Source organism: Bos indicus, chromosome 10 (genome assembly GCF_029378745.1).
Source record: "Bos indicus isolate NIAB-ARS_2022 breed Sahiwal x Tharparkar chromosome 10, NIAB-ARS_B.indTharparkar_mat_pri_1.0, whole genome shotgun sequence".
In the NCBI taxonomy this organism is placed as follows: Eukaryota; Metazoa; Chordata; class Mammalia; order Artiodactyla; family Bovidae; genus Bos; species Bos indicus.
Genome location: NC_091769.1, coordinates 28,446,687 through 28,466,973, shown reverse-complemented (window position 1 = coordinate 28,466,973; position 20,287 = coordinate 28,446,687). Strand labels below are relative to the sequence as shown.

The following is a 20,287-nucleotide window of genomic DNA, read 5'->3' as shown; positions in this document are numbered from 1 at the left end:
AAAAAGACAGGAACATAACCAGTCCAAGCTAAAGTGATCCTCTTTCCACAGGAAGCCCTCTGTATGATGCATGACACTATTCAGTCCTTCCACCCAAAGATAATCCCTATGATTTGTAAATGCATATCCTCTTGCCCACCTGACTCATCTTATTTTCTAATCAAAGTTCATTTGTAGAATCCTCTTTCCAAAATGGCATATATTTATATTTCTAATAACACACAACTATAAAAAAAAAAAAAAACTGAATGAAGGGAACAATAAAGTTCCACAAACTCTATCTTCCCCACTCCACATAGATAGCTTGATATGCATTCATACCCTTTTAGGATATTTTAAATGCGTGTATATATCTTATAATTTCCAGTAAACACATATTATCTTTTTTTCCTTAAAAGTCTTATCATGAAAAAAAAAAAAAGTCTTATCATGACATCTTTCCAGTTTCATTTAACATCAAAATGTTAAACAGTGGTTATATCTGGGTGGTGATATTATCGTGCTTAGTCCTGTCCTACTCTTTGCAACCCCATGGACTATAGCCTGCCAGGCTCCTCTGTCAACAGGGATTTTCCAGGCAAGAATACTGGAGTGGGTTGCCATTTCCTTCTCCAGGGGATCTTACCGAACCAGAAATTGAACCAGGGTCTCCTGCACTGCAGGAGGATTCTTTACCAGTTGAGCTACCAGGGAAGCCCCATGGTACTTTTTATTTTTTTCTTGGTATTTTTCTGTAATTTAAAAGAATAGGTAGAACTTTTGGTCTTAGAAGATACATTTTTCTCTGATACAAAAGAGAAGGAAAGGTAACAGACTGATTTTGATAACATGGGGAGGCGTGTTGAAAGAGGTCAAATTTGAGATGAGTTTAGAATTGAAAAAATCACATAATGGAAACCATGATGTAGTGTGCATCAGTCACACATAAGTGAGTGTCATCCAGGATGTACTAAAAAATACAAACTAAATTAGGAGCCAAAATCTTCAGAAGAATCATGAAAATAGCCTCATAAAATGATAAAATATATTTGGCTAAATAATTAAAAATCATTAGCTGTTGCCTACTTAACATATTCTAACATATGTGATCAATCCCAAACTGACAGCTTCAAAAAAAAAGTCTCTCATATTAAACACTAAAAAGTCTTCCGAGACATTTTTAGTCTTAAAAAGATCATGGCATCTGGTCCCAATACTTCATGGCAAATAGATGGGGGAAAAGTGGATGCAGTGGCAGATTTTATTTTCTTGAGCTCCAAAATCACTGCAGATGGTGACTGCAGCCATGAAATTAAAAGACGCTTACTCTCTGGGAGGAAAGCTATGACAAACCTAGACAATGTTTTAAAAAGCAGAAACATCACTTTGTTGACAAAGGAACTGTGGTGTTGGAGAAGACTCTTCAGAGTCTTGAACACCAAAGAGATCCAACCAGTCAATCCTAAAGGAAATCAATCCTGAATATTCACTGGAACGTCTGATGCTGAAGCTGAAGCTCCAGTACCCCTGGCCACTTGATGTGAAGAGCCGACTCATTGGAAAAGCCCCTGATGCTGGGAAAGATTGAGGGCAGAAAGAGAAGGGGGTGACAGAGGATGAGATGGTTGGATGGCATCACCGACTCGATGGACGTGAGTTTGAGCAAGCTTCAGGAGATGGTGAAGGACAGGGAAGCCTGGCGTGCTGCAGTTCATGGAGTTGCAAAGAGTCAGACACAACTGAGCGACTGAACAACAACAATGTAAGTTCATGTATATGACTAAGTGTGTAGCTTTCCATTTCCCCTGTATACTCTGAGAAGACTGCACGGATGAGGACAGCGGAGTGAATGTAGATAAAAGAGCCACCTTTGATTGTGTTCATCTATTTTCAGTCTTTACAATTTCGTAAGGTAGACACTCTTACTCACCCTATATAGTAAGAGAACTGAGCTTTAGAAAGCTTATGCAACTTTCCTGAGGTTTTACAACTAATAAGTGGGGGTTGGAAGGTAGGATTCTAAGCATCTGCTAAACTGCAAAACACATTGATCACCATGAGATATAACCCCTGAAAGAAAAGTGAAAAAACAAAAACACAGGTGGGACAAAAAGGAAAGAAAGGAAGAGAGACAGGGAAAAATAAGATACTTAGGTTTTGAGAAGTTATACCTTAGCTATTCATTTGTCTATAAAGTCCTGCTATCTACCACCTAAAAACAGTAATTCCTATTTGTCCATAATTCAACTCTAATACTTAAGCTTTCAGGGACTCCATCCTACATGGGATCACCATGGTGCCCCCGCCAGCATGGACAGCCTGACATCAACAGACATTTCCCATCTCCTCCCTGACCCCTAGGAAGCCACGCCAAAAACAGATGAGATACAAACCTGAAGCCCCTCTACCTGCCAACTCCATCTAGAAACCTTCCATTTTAAGTCTACTTCCAAATTGTAAAAATGAAAAACCGCCTTATCTCCTTAATTTCCCCCTCCAATGTACATAAAATAACCGCTCTTAAAATAACATTTTCTAGTCATGTCTTAATTCAGTGATTCTCCTGGCTGTGAAGAAAAGAAAGATACCTTTTAAAACTTACCAGGGAAACAGCAAGGACTTATTGTACAGCACTGGAATTCTACTCAGTATTCTGTAACAATCTATATGGGAAAAGAATCTGGAAAAGAGTAGATTTATGTGTATGTATAACTGAATCACTTTGCTGTATACCCGAAACTAACACAACATTGTAAATCAAATATACTTCAATAAAAATTAAAAATAAACTTAATAAAAACCAGTCCATAAAATCATAGACTGCCAACATAAAAAAGCAGCAGGAAACCAAAACACAGCCTGGGAGTGGGGTGAAGGGCAGTAAGGAAAAAAAGGAAGCCAAACTCTGTCTCTCTAAAAATACTCATTTTTTAATCGAGCTTTGCTCCCAGAGAACTCATTTAAGTTTTTCAGAAGGACTTGAAGTTTGTGTATCTATAACAAGGATTAAGCCTTTTTCAGTAGCATAAAATAAGATTAGGCTTTTATTAACCCAAATATTAAACAAAGACATATTTTATAAACCTTGTAGTAAAAAAAAAAAAGAGAGAGAGAGAGAGAGACTGAAATATTCTAGTCCTCGGAGAAGGCAATGGCACCCCACTCCAGTACCCTTGCTTGGAAAATCCCATGAACGGAGGAGCCTGTTAGGCTGCAATCCATGGGGTCGCTAAGAGTTGGACGTGACTGAGCGACTTCACTTTCACTTTTCACTTTCATGCATTGGAGAAGGAAATAGCAGCCCACTCCAGTGTTCTTGCCTGGAGAATCCCTGGGACAGGGAAGCCTGGTGGGCTGCCATCTCTGGGGTCGCACAGAGTCGGACACGACTGAAGTGACTTAGCATAGCATAGCAACATCGCAAATCCAGCTACTGGGATGTAAACTTTAGATTCACTAAATCCACGTTTTAAATGAAATTCACACTTTCTTAGACTTTGAGAGTGAAGGCTAGTTAAGTATTTTACATTTTTCCAAATTGCTGATGTTAATGGTCCTTTCAAGCCAGAGACTATAGACAGCTAGATTTGGTGACTATCTCAGAATATACATCCACTGACAATCTCCCAGTGTAACTTTCCACAGCTAAATAGAGAAATGGAAGAATCACAGCACTGATATATCCAAGAGTATACATAAATTTTAGATGAAAGTTCTGCCATCCCAAAGCTTTGCCTATATTAATATTAAAATGTGGTTCCTATCCCTCAGTATGGAGAAGGCAATGGCACCCCACTCCGTACTCTTGCCTGGAGAATCCCATGAATGGAGGAGCCTGGTGGGCTGCAGTCCATGGGGTCGCAAAGAGTCGGACACAACTGAGCAACTTCTGTTTCACTTTTCACTTGCATGCATTGGTGAAGGAAATGGCAACCCACTCCAGTGTTCTTGCCTGGAGAATCCCAGGCATGGGGGAGCCTGGTGGGCTGCCGTCTATGGGGTCACACAGAGTTGGGCACGACTGAAGTGACTTAGCAGCATCCCTCAATATAAGTTTGACTTGGTACTAAGGATCAGACATATTTGTATCTGTCCTTAATAGCAAGAAGATGAAGGCAAGATTAAATAGGTATAATAGGGAATTCATTCTATCAATCTCCTATGTTCTAATTTTAATTCTATTTGCACATACCAGTGATGTGACATGGATGGTACAAACAGCATCCTTGGGAATACTGTTCTTTACAGAAATTGTCTTAATTAATTTAAGGTTGACAAACATTAGGTCAGTCCAATTCTAAAAACAGCATTCTTGCAACACCAGGATAAAACTTCACATATCAATTTGTATTTCTCAACATCCTTTGACACAATCCACTCAAAAGTGAGGGACTGATTTCCCTTGCAGCTCAGCTGGTAAAGAATCCACCTGCAATGCAGGAGACCTGGGTTCAATCCCTGGGTTGGGAAGATCCCCTGGAGAAGGGAAAGGCTACCCACCCCAGTATTCTGGCCTGGAGAATTCCATGGACTGTATAGTCCATAGGGTCGCAAAGAGTCAGACACAACTGAGTGACTTTAAAAAAATAAATAAATAATTTTTTTTTAATTTTTTAAACTCAGAGACTGTCTATAACAATTCCCAAAGCAATGCTCCATGACACCTGTTTGGAATATATTCAGACCGAAGTTGTTGATTATTTCCATCCAAAAGGAAAAAAGGAAAAGTATTAAAGAACTTATTCTTGGTACCTCAATGTACACACACAAATGGCTCTAACAAAAGAGAAAGATATTTTAAAGAGAATGAATGTAGTGCCCTAATAAGTTAATCAGTGCATGCGTGCTCAGTCACTCAGTCGTGTCCGACTCTGCAACCCCATGGACTGTAGCCCATCAGGCCTCTGTCCATGGGATTTTTCAGGCAAGAATACTGGAATAAGTTGCCATTTTGTCCTCCAGGGGATGTTCCCGACCCAGGGATCCAACCTGTGTCTCCTTTATTGCTTCTATAAAATAGAAATAATTGTGTCAATATGGTCTTTATTTCTCCCATTGGTAATCCAAACTGCAGCAGAAAATAGTGACATCTGAATAGAAAACACCTTCACAGCCATTTAAGTTAATTTCTTAAAAACAGTAAGTCAGGCATGCTGTGGTGTGGTTATGACCCAACAACTTACACAGCCTCTCTAGAGGCTACTTACCCAGGATTGTGAAAAGTAATCACTACTTTTTCTAAAGAAAACAGGAAGAAGCAGAAATGGTTTACTACCTAATTCCCCAGGAAACAGCCTGGTAGTCTGGAATTACGAGCTTGCCGTTTTCCATCCCAGCAGTAGTTTAAAATAAAGACAGTAACATTACTAAGATTGACAAAAGTTGGAAAATTGAAAACATTATTCTGCACATGTCAAGAAACCAAAAAAAAAAAACCACCAAAGAAAAACAAAAACACACCCCAACCCTCTTGGTGAATAACTGCATTAAACTATATTGTGTTCAGTTGTGTCCAACTCTTTATGGACCCATGGACTACAGACTGACAGGCTCCTCTGCCTATGGGATTTTCCAGTCAAGAAAACTGGAGTGGATTGCCATGCCCTCCTCCAGGAGACCTTCCCGATCTCCTGCATTGGCAGGCGGGTTCTTTACCACTAGCGCCACCGGGGAAGCCCCACTGAGCAGGTTGTGGGGAGGGAGGGTTAGTACTGTGATTTTTTTTTTTTTTTTCCAACTTTGAACAGTGAACAAGGCAAGCCCCGGTTGTCTAATACAAATCAGAATGTCAAGAACTGAGGCAAGATGACAAGGCAGCTCAAACAAGGAGCACTGAGCCAAGCGGGAGCTGTGGTTCAGGATATTCAGGAAGAGCATGCCTAAGGAGGAGACCCTGAACAGGGCCTCGACAGTCCTGCAATTAGCAGTCTTCACATATTGATTTTCTCTGTTCCCAGGCATTACCTTTTTCACAAGGCTCCACACAGGCTCCAGATAGAAAGAAGAGCTCGTTAAGTAATGTGATCTTAGTCCCCAGGCCTCAGATGGAGCAAGCAGAGGTCTGGGGGTTCATAAAGAGTTTTTCAATGGGTTTTTGAGCACGCATGTTTTTAAAAGAATCAAGTTCCAGATATTCAAGGTCCATACTCTTTCCTAAGAGCAGTCTATCTTGGAAATACAGGACATGGGGACTTCCCTCACAGTCCAGTGGTTCAGACTTCACCTTCTAATGCAGGGGGTGCAAGTTCCATCTCTGGCTCGGAAGCTAAGAGCCCACATGCCTCATGGCCCAAAAAACCAAAACATAAAACAGAAACAATAGTATAACAAATTCAGTAAGGACTTTTAAAATGGTCCACATCAAAAACATTTTTTAAAAGAGAGAAAGAAAGAAATACAGGACACTTAGCCCTTGAGGGCAAGGAAACTTCTCGGCCATTCTCAGTCTGTGCTGTGTTCCCTGAACCCCAAGAAAAGGTAATTTGAAATATAGGTGTAGATGTTGAAAAAGTGTAACTCTAAAGACCATTCCCAAATAAGTAGTTTCCAATTCCTTGTTTTCAACAAAATTGAAGTGGGACCTAATCTAGTTGTCAGCTGACAGAGTATTCAAATGTTTTACAATAATGATTCTGGCATATAACCAGAAAGGCATTCAAAGAACTGAGTGAGACATATGATGAAACCCCAACCATTCCCATCTACCAATGTATGAGAACTATGTTCCTCAGTACCTATATCTTTAAAAACAAAACTTGGGAAGAGAATTGATGGTGAATCTTGTCTCATTCAGGCAATAAGTAATATTCATTCACGGACACCCGACTAAACTCACTAAGGAAAATGTGATGCATTCACAAAATCTTACATTTAACAATTGCTAATTAAAATATACTGCTATAAATCAATGTGATTTTAATTTAGTCTAAAAGAAAAAACTTATACCCAAACCTTAAGGTTACAAAACAGTTTTAAAATTTATTTTTAATTGCAGGATAATTGCTTTACAATATTGTGTTGGTTTCTGCCATACATCAACATGCATCAGTCAAAGGTATACATATGTCCCCTCCCCCTTTAACCCCCCTCCCTCCTCCCTCCCCATCCCACCCCTCTAGATTATCTCTCTGGCTTGCGCTCCCTGAGTCACACAGCAAATTCCTGCTGGCTATCTATTTTACACATGCTGATGTATGCTTTTCCATGCCCCTCTCTCCATTCATCCCACGCTGTCCTTCCCACCCTGTGTCCACAGGTCAGTTCTCTATGTCTCGAATTTACATTGTTTTAAATCACAGTTTTTTTATAAGGAAGCAGAAAGGATCATCACTAAAAAATTTTCAAGTTCAAAAATATATTACACTGGGCCCAATTCTATGGGAGATGTGAAATTAAAACAAAAGTTAGAAGGAATAAGGAATAATATCAATCTTCTTACTGCTAAAGAGTTTATTAATGTGGTTCCTAAATAGATGGTGGTATACAAACTTCCAGTTATAAGATAAATAAGTACTAGGGACTTAAGGTACAACACAATAAAAACAATTAACACTGATATATGTTATACGTAAAAGTTAAGACAGTAAATCATCATAAGGAAATTTTTTCTTATTTTTGAATTTTGCATCTATATAAGATGACAGACATTCACTAAACTTATCATGATAATCATTTCATGATATATGTACCCAAATTATGCTGCACATCTTAACTTGTAAACAGTTATATATCAATTATACCTCAGACTGCAAGAAAAAATACCAAAAAAAGAAAAGAAAAAGGTGGAAGAACAGATACATAATGACAGTGAGTATTAAATGACTAGTTTTCAGTATATATTTATTTTATGTTGGAAATTTTATATTCTGAAACAATCAGAACCATTGATTTAAAAGTTCATAACAAAGTACAACCTCTTACATAATTTATCAAAATATTTTTAAGCAGGCTATAAGCAGGAAGTTTCGAGGATCAGGTGCCTTTGTTGATAATGAAAACATGTAAAAGAAGCAATGGCCAGCGAGAAAAGCAGACCTCCATCAGGTACATTAGCAAGGAAGGATAAGGATGCCAAAATAGTTACAGGGTTGGAGCGGCAGTTCGCAGCAGCAGGGGAGAGGGCCAATTCTGTGATTACCAAAAGCTAATCTCAAAGCAATCTTCTTTTGGGACACTTAAGCACGTTCAGTTTCTAACCTAATTTATTTCAAGCTTTCTGAAAATAGGAGCAATGCAGTCTAGAGGCTGTCATTTGAGTTTGAGCTTTAATAGGCTCTCAGTCTCTGAGAGCTGGCTGACATGATGCAAGTGACTCCCTTCAGCCACAACGAAAGAGCAGGTGCCTTTGACTGCCAGTAACTTTGATTTGCCATTGTTTCTTCTTACCGGTTCACACTAAGCTTGAACACCAAAGTCAGAGAATTCCATTTTACTAAGTAAAATAGTAGCAGTAAAAACGTCAGAAGCATCTAGTATTAATGACTGACTACTCATGCAAAGGATTTACATCTCTGTTTGCAAAGCAAAAATGTTTCATCCAAAAAAATAGCCTATAAGTCTACTCTCCTTAATGCAATCATAAACAACTGTCTTATCTTTTACTGGACAGAAATTTGTATGCAGGTCAGGAAGCAATAGTTAGAACTGGACATGGAACAGCAGACTGGTTCCAAATAGGAAAAGGAGTACGTCAAGGCTGTATAATTGTCACCCTGCTTATTTAACTTATATGCAGAGTACATCATGAGAAACGCTGGGCTGGAAGAAGCACAAGCTGGAATCAAGATTGCCAGGAGAAATATCAATAACCTCAGATATGCAGATGATACTACCCTTACGACAGAAAGTGAAGAGGAACTCAAAAGCCTCTTGATGAAAGTGAAAGTGGAGAATGAAAAAGTTGGCTTAAAGCTCAATATTCAGAAAACGAAGATCATGGCATCCGGTCCCATCACTTCATGGGAAATAGATGGGGAAACAGTGGAAACAGTGTCAGACTTTATTTTTCTGGGCTCCAAAATCACTGCAGATGGTGACTGCAGCCATGAAATTAAAAGACGCTTACTCCTTGGAAGGAAAGTTATGACCAACCTAGATAGCATTTTCAAATCATAGACATTACTTTGCCAACAAAGGTTCGCCGAGTCAAGGCTATGGTTTTTCCTGTGGTCATGTATGGATCTGAGAGTTGGACTGTGAAGAAGGCTGAGCGCCGAAGAATTGATGCTTTTGAACTGTGGTGTTGGAGAAGACTCTTGGGAGTCCCTTGGACTGCAAGGAAATCCAACCAGTCCATTCTGAAGGAGATCAGCCCTGGGATTTCTTTGGAAGGAATGATGCTAAAGCTGAAACTCCAGTACTTGGGCCACCTCATGCGAAGAGTTGACTCATTGGAAAAGACTCTGATGCTGGGAGGGATTGGGGGCAGGAGGAGAAGGGGACGACAGAGGATGAGATGGCTGGATGACATCACTGACTCAATGGACGTGAGTCTGGGTGAACTCCAGGAGTTGGTGATGGACAGGGAGGCCTGGCGTGCTGCAATTCATGGGGTCGCAGAGAGTCGGACACGACTGAGCGACTGAACTGAACTGAATGAATCTAAAAATGGATAAAAGCGACTGACATAAACATGGAGCAAGAAAGCAAAGATCTGACACCCACAATAATTGAAAATGGTATGTGTCACCTTAAAACCTTATATCAAATATCAGGAAAACAGGTACGTGAAAAGGATCCACACATCCCCTCTTCGAATCTCAAAGTCGCTCCAGAGCTAAAATGCCTGGGCAGAGTTCAGGCTCTGCAATCTGGTAGTTGAGTTATACTGGGTAAATTACCTAACGTCTCGTAACTGTGCCTCAGTTTTCCGATCTCATACTAAGTGCTCAATAAATGTGAGTTACCATTAATATTACAGGGAAGAAAAAAATTTCCAATGACTGCCAACAGGCCTTGACTTACTCTGTTAATAGTTCATCAAAAAGATTAAACTAAGAAAATGCTAGTACTTGGGAATTTTTAAGTTAATGATTGCATTAAGTACAATATTACACTTCTAGCAGATACTCAATGAAAATAAGTAGCCTTACGACATGCTTACTCAAACTCCATAGATTTGGGGTTCACATCTATAGACGGAATGATTTAAGAGCAAATGCCTAGTAGGTTCAACATAATCAAGTTACTGTGGGATATTACATATCAAGAAGTTGTTTTGTTCTCTTTTCCATTTATAAGTCATGTATCCGTAGTAGTCGAAAGCAGAAAGCAAAGGGAACAGACAGTATTATACTCTGGAGTTAGGTACCTGGTCCTTACAAAACTAAAACTCTGTTGTAAATTTTTTCTTTCTAATCATTTCAATGAGTCTCCATTTGGGGTACAAACACACCGTAGGATATGAGAACAAGAAGTCAAAGGCAGCTTAACCAACTTTGTCCCGTTTAGTCTTTAGGCATCAAGAATGGTATTCTTAGCAAGCCTAAATAGGAACAGCACTTCAGAACCTGAGAAGCAGGAGTGATTCAGAGGCCACCAACCTAAACCAAAATGAAGGAATAATCTTTCCAACCTCTCTTCATCCAGCTCTACCTGAAAATATGATGGTGATAGCAAGAGTGTCTGCAGCTACTCCCCAGGTACCGTGCCAAGCATCTACGCTCACTGACACACTGAATCCTTAAACTGTAAAGTGAGAAAATACTACAAGAAAATAAGAGATGGAATTTTCCAGACCATTCTAAAAATTGATAAAAACCTGAAGTCTTAATAGTTACTACATTAGTGCAAATTTTAAATTATTCATCTCTAGATGATCTATCATTTTACTCAATTTAGTTCAATGAAGACCAAATACCAAAGAGACCACAACTACAATTACTGTTAAAACATGATCCCTGCAACCAAGGAGTGTCTGCTTTGTTCTCAGTAAAGCAGTAATTGATTCGCAAACATATGAGAAATAAAACACAGTCAAGGGCTGTGTGTGCTTAGTCGCTCAGTCGTGTCCGACTCTGCAACCCCACGGACTGTAGCCCACCAGGCTCCTCTGTCCGTGGGGATTCTTCAGGCAAGAATACTGGAGAGGGTTGCCATACCCTCCTCCAGGGGATCTTCCCAACCCAGGGATCAAACCCACACCTCCCGCATTGTAGGTGGATTCTCAAATGAGCCATCAGGGAAGCCCTGGGCAAGGGCAGCTGGGTGTAAATCCCAGCTCTGCCACTACTGGCTACAAGAGCTTAAGCCAGACAGTTAATCTATAAAAACAAGATTTTATACATAGAAAATTTATATTGTTTTGTTGTTCTAGTTGCTAAGTTGTGTCCAACTCTTTGCCACCCCATGGACAGTAGGCTGCCAAGGCTCCTATGTCCGTGGGATTTTCCAGGCAAGGATACTAGAGTGGGTTGCCCATAAAGTATGTATATGCATATAATAAATTTGTTATAAAGTTGAGATGGTTGGATGGCATCACCCACTCGATGGACATGAGTTTGAGCCAGCTCCGGGAGTTGGTGATGGACAGGGAAGCCTGGCATGTTGCAGTACATGGGGTCGCAAACAGTTCGACAGGACTGAGGGACTGAAGTGAATTCAAAGTTGTTTAAACTTCAAGTTGCTGTGAAAAAGTTGTAATAAAGTTTAATATACATTATGTTATAGAGACAAAATGTGATATATACAGTGTGCACTGGACTGCTCAGGTTCATTTCCTAGTGAGTTAAGAATTTCTTCATACCTCTCAAATTTTACTCATCATCTACCTTAATCAAGGTTGAATATGCCAAACCTAATTTTAAGCTTTTTCATTTTCTTCCAATTCTCTTTCTGTACACAACTCCTTTCTTTAGGGACATTCTATTATGCCCTTAAGATATTATAAATACTTCAGTAATAGGAAATTCTAACCAAAAATAAATTTTCACTCTATGCACATGGGAATTCAAAATATAAAGACGGTTTTGTACTACAAATGTTAAAATAACAGCAGAATAGTTCATAAAGACAGTGATGTAACTCCTGTAGCTAAGATAGCAATATAGTAAAAGTCTGTCCCCAAATCATTCCCTGCTTCAAGCTGTAAGACATTTTCAAGTATGAATGTGTGAATACGCCCGATTATACTATTAAAATTGAGACCTGACTGCTGAAACATTTACAGATTGCAAGTTCAGACAGATGAAGACCATGACCTCTGATTCCTATACATATATAATAACAGAGAACTACGTTATTAAAAAAAAAAAACAACGAACTATGCATCTGATCCTGGCCCCAAATAGTATAGAGTCCAGCCCGTCGGGGTCATTCTTTCATTCAATAAACATTTGAGACTACTGTGTGACACGCATTGCACAGGCAGTGAACAAACTGAGGCCCAAATCTCTTCTTTCTTACTAACATAAACATTTCTCTGCAAGGTCAGACACCAGAAACCACGCCCTGGCTGCCCTGCCCATCACACTGACACCGTACCCGAACCCAACGCGCCCCCTAGACTTGCGGACCCACAGGCTCGACCGCCGGGTTCTTTAATAACTGGGCCAAGAGCCCTTAGGTAAACTGAAGAAGCCCTCCGCCCCGAACCTCCGGGTGCGCAGTGGAGAGGCCGGCAAGGAGCTCACCCCAGCCGCGCCACGTGCACAGCCCGGCGCGCGCCCCCGCCGCCCTCCGCTCGCCGCCCGCCCGGCGCAGGCGCCGTCACCGCCCAACTGGCGCGCGCCCCGGACGCCGCTCCCGGTTCTTAAGTCGCGGAGGGGTCCCTCACCAGCCCCGGTCCCACGCGGCTGCGACCCCCACTAGACCCCTCCCGCCGTTGCCTCTTACCGGTTCGCTGGTCCTGGCGCCCCAGCCTCCCGGCTCCCGACGGCCGCCTCGCGGGGCGCCTCCTCCTCGGCCACCGCGGCCGCCCCGGAATCCCCGGCCGCGGCCTCGGCGGCCGCCTCCATCTCCACCGCCACCTCTCGCTACGGCGGTCCCGGAGCCCGCCCGCTCGCGGTCGCGATCGCCGCCCGGCCGGCCGCGGCCGGGTCGGCGTCCCCGGCCGCCCCGAGCTCCTCGCTCCGCCTGCATCTGGCTGCCGCCGGCGATGCTGAGCGCGCGGGAGCTGGCCGCCCGCAGAGACGCCCTTGCCCCACCGGAAACGGGCCCCACGGAGGAGCCGCGAGCGCCGGGCCTAGGTGTCAGCGAGCGCGGGGTGCGGGGCCGGGGATGGAAGCCGGCCGCGGCGGGGGCGGGGCTGCCCTGAGGCTTGGCAGGTGGGGCCGGAGCCCGGGCTCCGGGAGGGCCGAGGGTTTGTAGGAAAGGCCTGACCAGTGGGAGCTGCAGGTCAGGAGCAGGGGTGTTTCTGGGGGAGTGGCCGTGGTAAGTAAAAGGATGGGTTATAAAATAAACAGCTAATGTAATATGAATTCATTTTTTTATTAAAAGAATAAAGAAATATTGATATGGTGTATTTGCATAGGGTCTTTAAAAGTATATATCAAAATATTAGTGTTATTTTGGGACCCCTCCCAAAGTCCAAGCTTCTACTTCTCACCTTAGGACACGCTAATAAATTGAGAGATGAGTTGTTGGGGCAAGGAATAGCCACTTGGTGGGAAAGCAGCAAACCTAGAAGATGATGGACTCCCACCGTCCAAAGAACTGTCTCGCCTGAGCTAGCGTTTTAGGCACCCCACTCCAGTACTCTTGCCTGGAAAATCCCATGGGCGGCGGAGCCTGGAAGGCTGCAGTCCATGGGGTTGCTAAGAGTCCGACACGGCTGAGCGACTTCACTTTCACTTTTCACTTTCATGCATTGGAGAAGGAAATGGCAACCCACTCCAGTACTCTTGCCTGGAGAATCCCAGGGATGGGGGAGCCTGGTTGGCTTCCATCTACGCGATCGCACAGAGTCGGTCACGACTGAAGCGACTTAGCAGCAGCAGCAGCATACTAAAAGGGGAGGGAGTAAACTCAAACATTTACTGATTCCAGTCGGCCTTAGGAGAGGACTGCTCAGGCGGGTCTGGTCAGGATGTTTCTTGTAAGCTACACAAAGGCGTTTAATGCTCTTTACCTGGGAGGCAGGTAATGAGATGGGCTACTATATACAATTGAAGCTTATAGGCAACAGCCCTTTAGTGATTAACTTGTAATAGAATAAAAATGTTCTTCCGTTTTACACTAGTGGTTAGCTGTGCTGAGCCTTTCAGTGAGTTAATTTTTTTTTCCCTTTTTTTTCCTGTTTAGTCTCCTGACTTTCACGAATGAATATGTGTAATTATTAAAGTTATACTGAACTCTGAGTTCAGAAAGAGGTATGAAGAAGGTAAGGGAAGACCTTCAGGTGAGAGGCGGAGGCTGCAACAAGCCACTGGGAGTAGAGAGACAGGACCTCAAAAGAATTTTTCTGGAAGTGACTCCTTTAGCTCACACTTACTGAGTGCATGAGCGTTAAATTCTCTTATCAGCCCTATGTGGTAGGTACTACTGTCATCCTATTTTACAGATAAGGAAATATCCCTAGAGAAAGTAAACCACTTGTCTGATATGACACGACTATGGTAGTGGTGGAACGAACAACCTAACTCAGGCAAGCTCAGTCTGTTCATGTGTGTGTGTCAATGTCACTTATTTAGTAGAAAGTTTTGGGGACTCACCCATGTTTTGTGTTTTAATATTTTGTTCCTTCTTCTTGCTAAGCGGTAGTCCATTTTATGGATCCACTCTTAACTAAGGAGGAAAAGGGCAATTGGTTATATGGATACATGGGAGCCATTTTTAACTTTCTATTACAGAAACCACATAAAAATAATACAGAGAAGGGTTTACAGCATCCCTCAAACAATCGGTGTCGCAAAACATGTTTTCTTCCCAATCCTTTCTTACCCTTTTTCACATTCATATACAGTTAACACTACTCATTGCTTCTAATTATCTACTCTGTGTTAGGCACAATGCTTGAAGATTTTTTTTTTTTTTTGAAGAAAAAAGCCACAGTCCTTGTTCTCCAGTGGCTCACTTCCCATAAGGAAGATAATAACTCTGTAGAGGGAGGACTGCACCATTGCACTGAGTACAGTGAGAGGTTCAAGGTGAAGGCCGGAAGGAAGAAAAGTTACACTGCCTAAATAAATGAGTTTTCCAGGGCTACCTGAGAAACAGACCCAGGAGCCAAGGCCTGATGGTTGAGCAGGAGTTTGCCTTGTTGATAAATGGAAATAGGGAACTACTGAAGGATTGTAAACTGGAGAGAAACACAATCTTAAAGTAATACAGAGCATAGTTCTAAGTATTGATACTTCCCATACAGCACTTCCTATAAACCTCACAGCAGCCTTATGAGGTACTACAGCATGCGTGCTATGTCGCTTTAGCTGGGTCTGACTCTTTGCGACCCTGTGGACTGTAGCCCATCAGGCTCCTCTGTCCATGGGATTCTCCAGGCAAGAATACTGGAGTGGGTTGTCATGCCCTCTTCCAGGGATCTTCCCAACCCAGGGATTGAACCCACATCTCTTATGTCTCCTGCATAGGCAGGTGGGTTCTTTACCACCACCTGGCAAGCCCCATTAGGTACTACTTGTGTTATCCATGTTTAACAGATGAGGAATCTAACACAGAGATGTGAATTAACTTCCAAGATCACAGAGCTAATGGATTGATTCCACAGCTAGTAATGGAATGACTGGAACCCAGAGCTGTCTGACTTCAGACTATGCTGTTAACTAACCACTATGGCTCAAACGGTAAAAAATCCTTCTGCAATGCTGGAGACCCAGAGTTCAATCCCTGGGTTGGAAAGATCCCCTGAAGAAGGAAATGGCAACCCACTCCAGTATTCTTGCCTGGACAGTTCCATGGACAGAGGAGCCTGGTGGGCTACTGTCCATGGGATCACAAAGAGTCAGACACAACTGAGCTACTAACTTTCACTTTCATATTCAGAAAACCATTCTATACAGGACAATCAGAATTCTAGGCAGCCCTTAGGAAACAACTGGAAGAGTCCAAGTGACAGATAATTAGGGCCTAAATTAAGTTGAGAGCTAAGAAAGAAAATAACCAGACAGATAGATGGGAGAACTGATAGGCTTCTTGTCCATTTCTAAGTGGGAGGTCAGGGTAAGAAGTTAGGGGTGATACCTAGGTTTCCTGTTTGAGTGACCAGGGAGTTCATGATGCCATTAGTCAACAGAGGAAATATAGGGTTATGAGAGGAGATGTGTCAGGATAATATTATTTTTTAAACATTATACTCTGCATTTTTCTTTGTTACTTCTTTGTCTTAATAATATTTTTGTCAATAGACACTATTACTTCTCACCCAATACATCAATTTTTCTTTCTTTTCCCTCTCTACTCTTCTCTGGTCTTTCCCCTTTATCCCCACCCTATCCTATTTTTCTCTCTTTTTTTAACCTTGTCTTTATTTGTGAAATTAAGACTGTCAGCGGCACTCAGAATTAAGTTATTCATTCTTATGCTAAACTCTCAAATTCACACTCCCATCCCTAGAGAAACACCAAACAGGCAGATGGGAATAGTAGCAAGAATTTTATGCTTTTCTTTTCACCCCATAAAGGAACTAACAGAAGAATCCACTGGACAACCTGGGCTCTCATCCTCTGTGTGGCCAGGAGCTATAATGGTTTGGTACATTATCTTTTCCTAATTCTACAGAAAGTTGGCTGCTTGAAACCAGTTACAGTGGGAATTTTTTTTTAGTTATTTATTTTTGGCTGTGCTGGGTTTTCGTTTGCTGTGTAGGCTTTTCTGTAGTTGCTACGAGCGGGGGCTCCTCTCTAGCTATGATACGCGGGCTTCTCACTATGGTGGATTCTCTTGTGGAGCTCAGGCTCTAGAGTTCAAGCTCAAGTAGTTGTGGCTCATGGGCTTACTTACTCCAGGGCATGTGGGATCTTCCAGGACAGGGATTGAACCCATGTCTCCTGCATTGGCAGGCAGGTTCTTTACCAGTGAGTCACTAGGGAAGCCCTACAGTGGGAATTTTTATACCACAGAAACTGGCAAAATTAGGACTTTTGAAAGTGGGAGTGGAAACAGATAGTTAAATATTTATCAGCATGCCACAGGCTCAGGCTCTCCCTAAGATGAAGAGCCACATAATTAATCTCACACCAGACAGCACAAATCGGGGCTTCTCAACTTTGGCACATTTAGGGCTGGATAATTTTGTGTGTGGTGGTGGCTTGTCCTGTGCATTGTAGAATTTCTAACAGCATCCCCAGCCTCTACCCACTAGGTGCTACCCACTGGCAACCCTCCCTCCCCCAACTTATGGCAACCAAAACTGTCTCCAGACATTTGTCCCATGGGACAAAATCACCCTGGTTGAGAATCGCTAGCACAAATTGATTTAACTATATGACTGTCATTCTAGACACCTCCAAAATTATGAGGTTGAAAAGATCAGTGGGTTTTACATTAAGCCAACCTCATTAGGACATGGAGAGACTTTATTTGTGGATAGTTAAGAGCTAACATTTATTTTGTCCCTGGCAAAACTCCAAACACTTTACACAGGCTAAATTTAATCTTCATTAATATTTCTATGAATAATAGAAATACTACTTTTCCTACTTTACAGATAAGAAAACTGAGTCACAAAGGAGTTCAATCATTTGCTCAAGCTAATGAGTGACAAAATTGAGATTCATACCTGATCAGTCTGGTTTCAGAATCTGTGTTCTTCAGTCTATACTTCAGATGCCATCAGAAGTGCAGAAACTACATTACTTTGCCCTCCCCATCTATCAGTTCAAGGGTCTTTTCAATTAAACCAAGAGTGTTTAGGATATGGAGAATTCAGGGGTCTCCTGCTAATACCTAATTAGAGGACACCACTAGTAGAAATTCTTTTAACCAGGATGTTGAGTGTATTCTCATCTGATTATGATCCCATCGAAAAAGTGTCTGTCACTTACTACATTGCATTAAAAAAAAATAGAGAGATCTTTTAGTTTTATAAATAACAAAGGGAAGAAGGGAAGGAGGATTTTCTGCTATTGCTTTGACTTGATAGTCCTGATTTTAAATATATGCCACTGCATGAATAAAAAATTCAGTTTTCCCTTAGGTAGTATTCATGAGATACAAAAGCAAAGTCCTAAATCACATAGGTGAATCCTTAAGAAAATAAACCACTCTTTGGTATATTTTTACATATATATGACCTATGATGTCAATTCCTTAAGGCAAGAGTTCTCAAAATGAGGGCAAGCAGCATAGAGTCACCTGGGAACTTAGAAATGCAAATTTTGGACTTGCCTGGTGATCCAATGGTTAAGAATCTACCTGCCAATGCAGGGAACATGGGATCGATCCCTGCTCCAGGAAGATTCCACACGCCAAGGGGCAACTAAGCCCACGCACCACAACTACTGAGCCTGTGCTCTAAAGCCCGAGAGCTGCAACCACTGAAGCCCGCACGCCCAGAGTCTGTGCTCCACGACAAAGGAAGCCACTGCAATGAGAAGCCAGTGCTCCACAACTAGAAAGTAGCCCCGCTCACCACGGCCAGAGAAAGCCCACGCTGAGCAGTGAAGATCTAGCACAGCCAAAAAATGAAAAAGAAAAGAGAAATGCAAATTCTCAGGCTTTAGCCCAGAATCAGAAATGTGGGGATGCGGCCTAGCTGTCAAGGCTTTAACAAACCCCTCATCAGGTGACTGTGATGAATGCCCAAGTTTGAGAACCACTGTCTCAAGGTAGAATTGGGCATTTAAATATCACAAGAAAGCCTCCTAATTCCTAGTCCAAGACCATGGATTTCATAAGTGCTCATTGTCTAATGAAAGCACATATTATGATAGGATTTTTTAACGTCCCTCTCCCCTTGCAAATATTGATATAACTTTTCTGGGGGAAAAAAAGCAGTTCCTGATTCTTCTCTCTGCAGGCAGGCAGATTTTCTACAGTTTAGTCGACTTCTGATGCATAGTCCATGAACAATGCAAACTGGAAAACACTGATAAGATCTCTCAAAAAGAAGTCCTTTTATTTACTTTGTGTTTTGAACAGCAGCATCCACTATTGAGGGTTGCCCTCAGGCTGCAGGGGAAGGGAGTCTGGCAGGAGCCAGCCTTTCAGGCCAGGATCCAGCCTATAACCCAGTGAAGATGAAGGCAAGCGAACTCTCTGTCAGCTCACAATGTTGCTTTGGCTTTGAATGGAATTGGGGGTAAAGAACTCCCCAAAATCAACAGAACAAACTCTCAACACACAGAATTCATAACCTGATCCCTTCTCCTCTCTCCCTCCATCCTCATTCCCAGCTGCTGTTCTTGCTTTCTATATCACAGAGAAATAGAAGCAATCAGAAAAGACTTTCCACCACTGCCATCACCACAAATCCCTACCTCCTCTCCTGTTCTCCAAATGGGCCTCAGCTCCAGTGCAAGGCCAATTCCTCTACTATTGTACTGGCTGCTCTCCCTGCTCACCTACTGGAGGACATCTCTCCAGCAACATCGGATAGTTGCTAACTGATAAAACAGTTACTCACAGTAGGCTGCAAAAATGCTATATTTCCACCATTCTTAAAAAAATAAAAAAACAACTCTTGTCCCTGCATTCTAGTCCAGCTTCTGCCCCAGTTCTCTACTCCTTTCTAAAGCAAAGCTCCTCAGAAGAGTCATCTACGGCTCTCTTATTTCTTCTCCCATTCAGCCTCTAATTCACTACACAAGGCTCTCATGCCCACCACTTGACCAACGTGATTTATGATCTCCATGTAACTAGATCCAGTAGGTTTCAGCCTTAATCTTTCTTTTTTTTTAATTTATTTTTTTTATTGAAGGATAATTGCTTTACAGAATTTTCTTGTTTTCTGTCACACCTCAACATGAATCAGCCATAGATATACATATATCCCTTCCCTTTTGAAAATCTTTCTTGATTTATCAGTTTCATTTGATGCAGTTGATCACTCCGACTCCTTGAAACATTCTCTTGCTGCTTCCAGAACACACCAGGATGGGGAATTCAAAGATGCATATATAAGGCACATCTCAAAGCCTGTTAAGAAGACTTGGACAGTACAGTCAGAGCGTCTGAACTTCCAGTTCAGTTCAGTTCAGTCGCTCAGTCGTGTCGGACTCTTTGTGACACCATGAATCGCAGCACGCCAGGCCTCCCTGTCCATCACCAACTCCCGGAGTTCACCCAGACTCACGTCCATCGAGTTAGTGATGCCATCCAGCCATCTCATCCTCTGTCGTCCCCTTCTCCTCCCGCCCCCAATCCCTCCCAGCATCAGAGTCTTTTCCAATGAGTCAACTCCTCGCATGAGGTGGCC

The 20,287-nt window shown here is 42.2% G+C and overlaps 2 protein-coding genes across 2 annotated transcripts in view; one reads left to right on the top strand and one right to left on the bottom strand.

Moving 5' to 3' along the window:
• AVEN (apoptosis and caspase activation inhibitor) overlaps positions 1-13,226 on the bottom strand; it is a 192,058-nt gene extending 178,832 nt beyond the window's left edge. The window contains exon 1 of the mRNA XM_070797218.1: positions 12,811-13,226. Coding sequence (XP_070653319.1) covers positions 12,811-13,056 — 246 coding nt within the window. The 5' untranslated portion in view covers positions 13,057-13,226. The remainder of the gene's footprint in view (positions 1-12,810) is intronic.
• The window catches only part of CHRM5 (cholinergic receptor muscarinic 5), an 88,419-nt gene that overhangs the window by 55,085 nt on the left and 13,047 nt on the right, over positions 1-20,287 (top strand). The gene's annotated exons all lie outside the window — the stretch shown is intronic.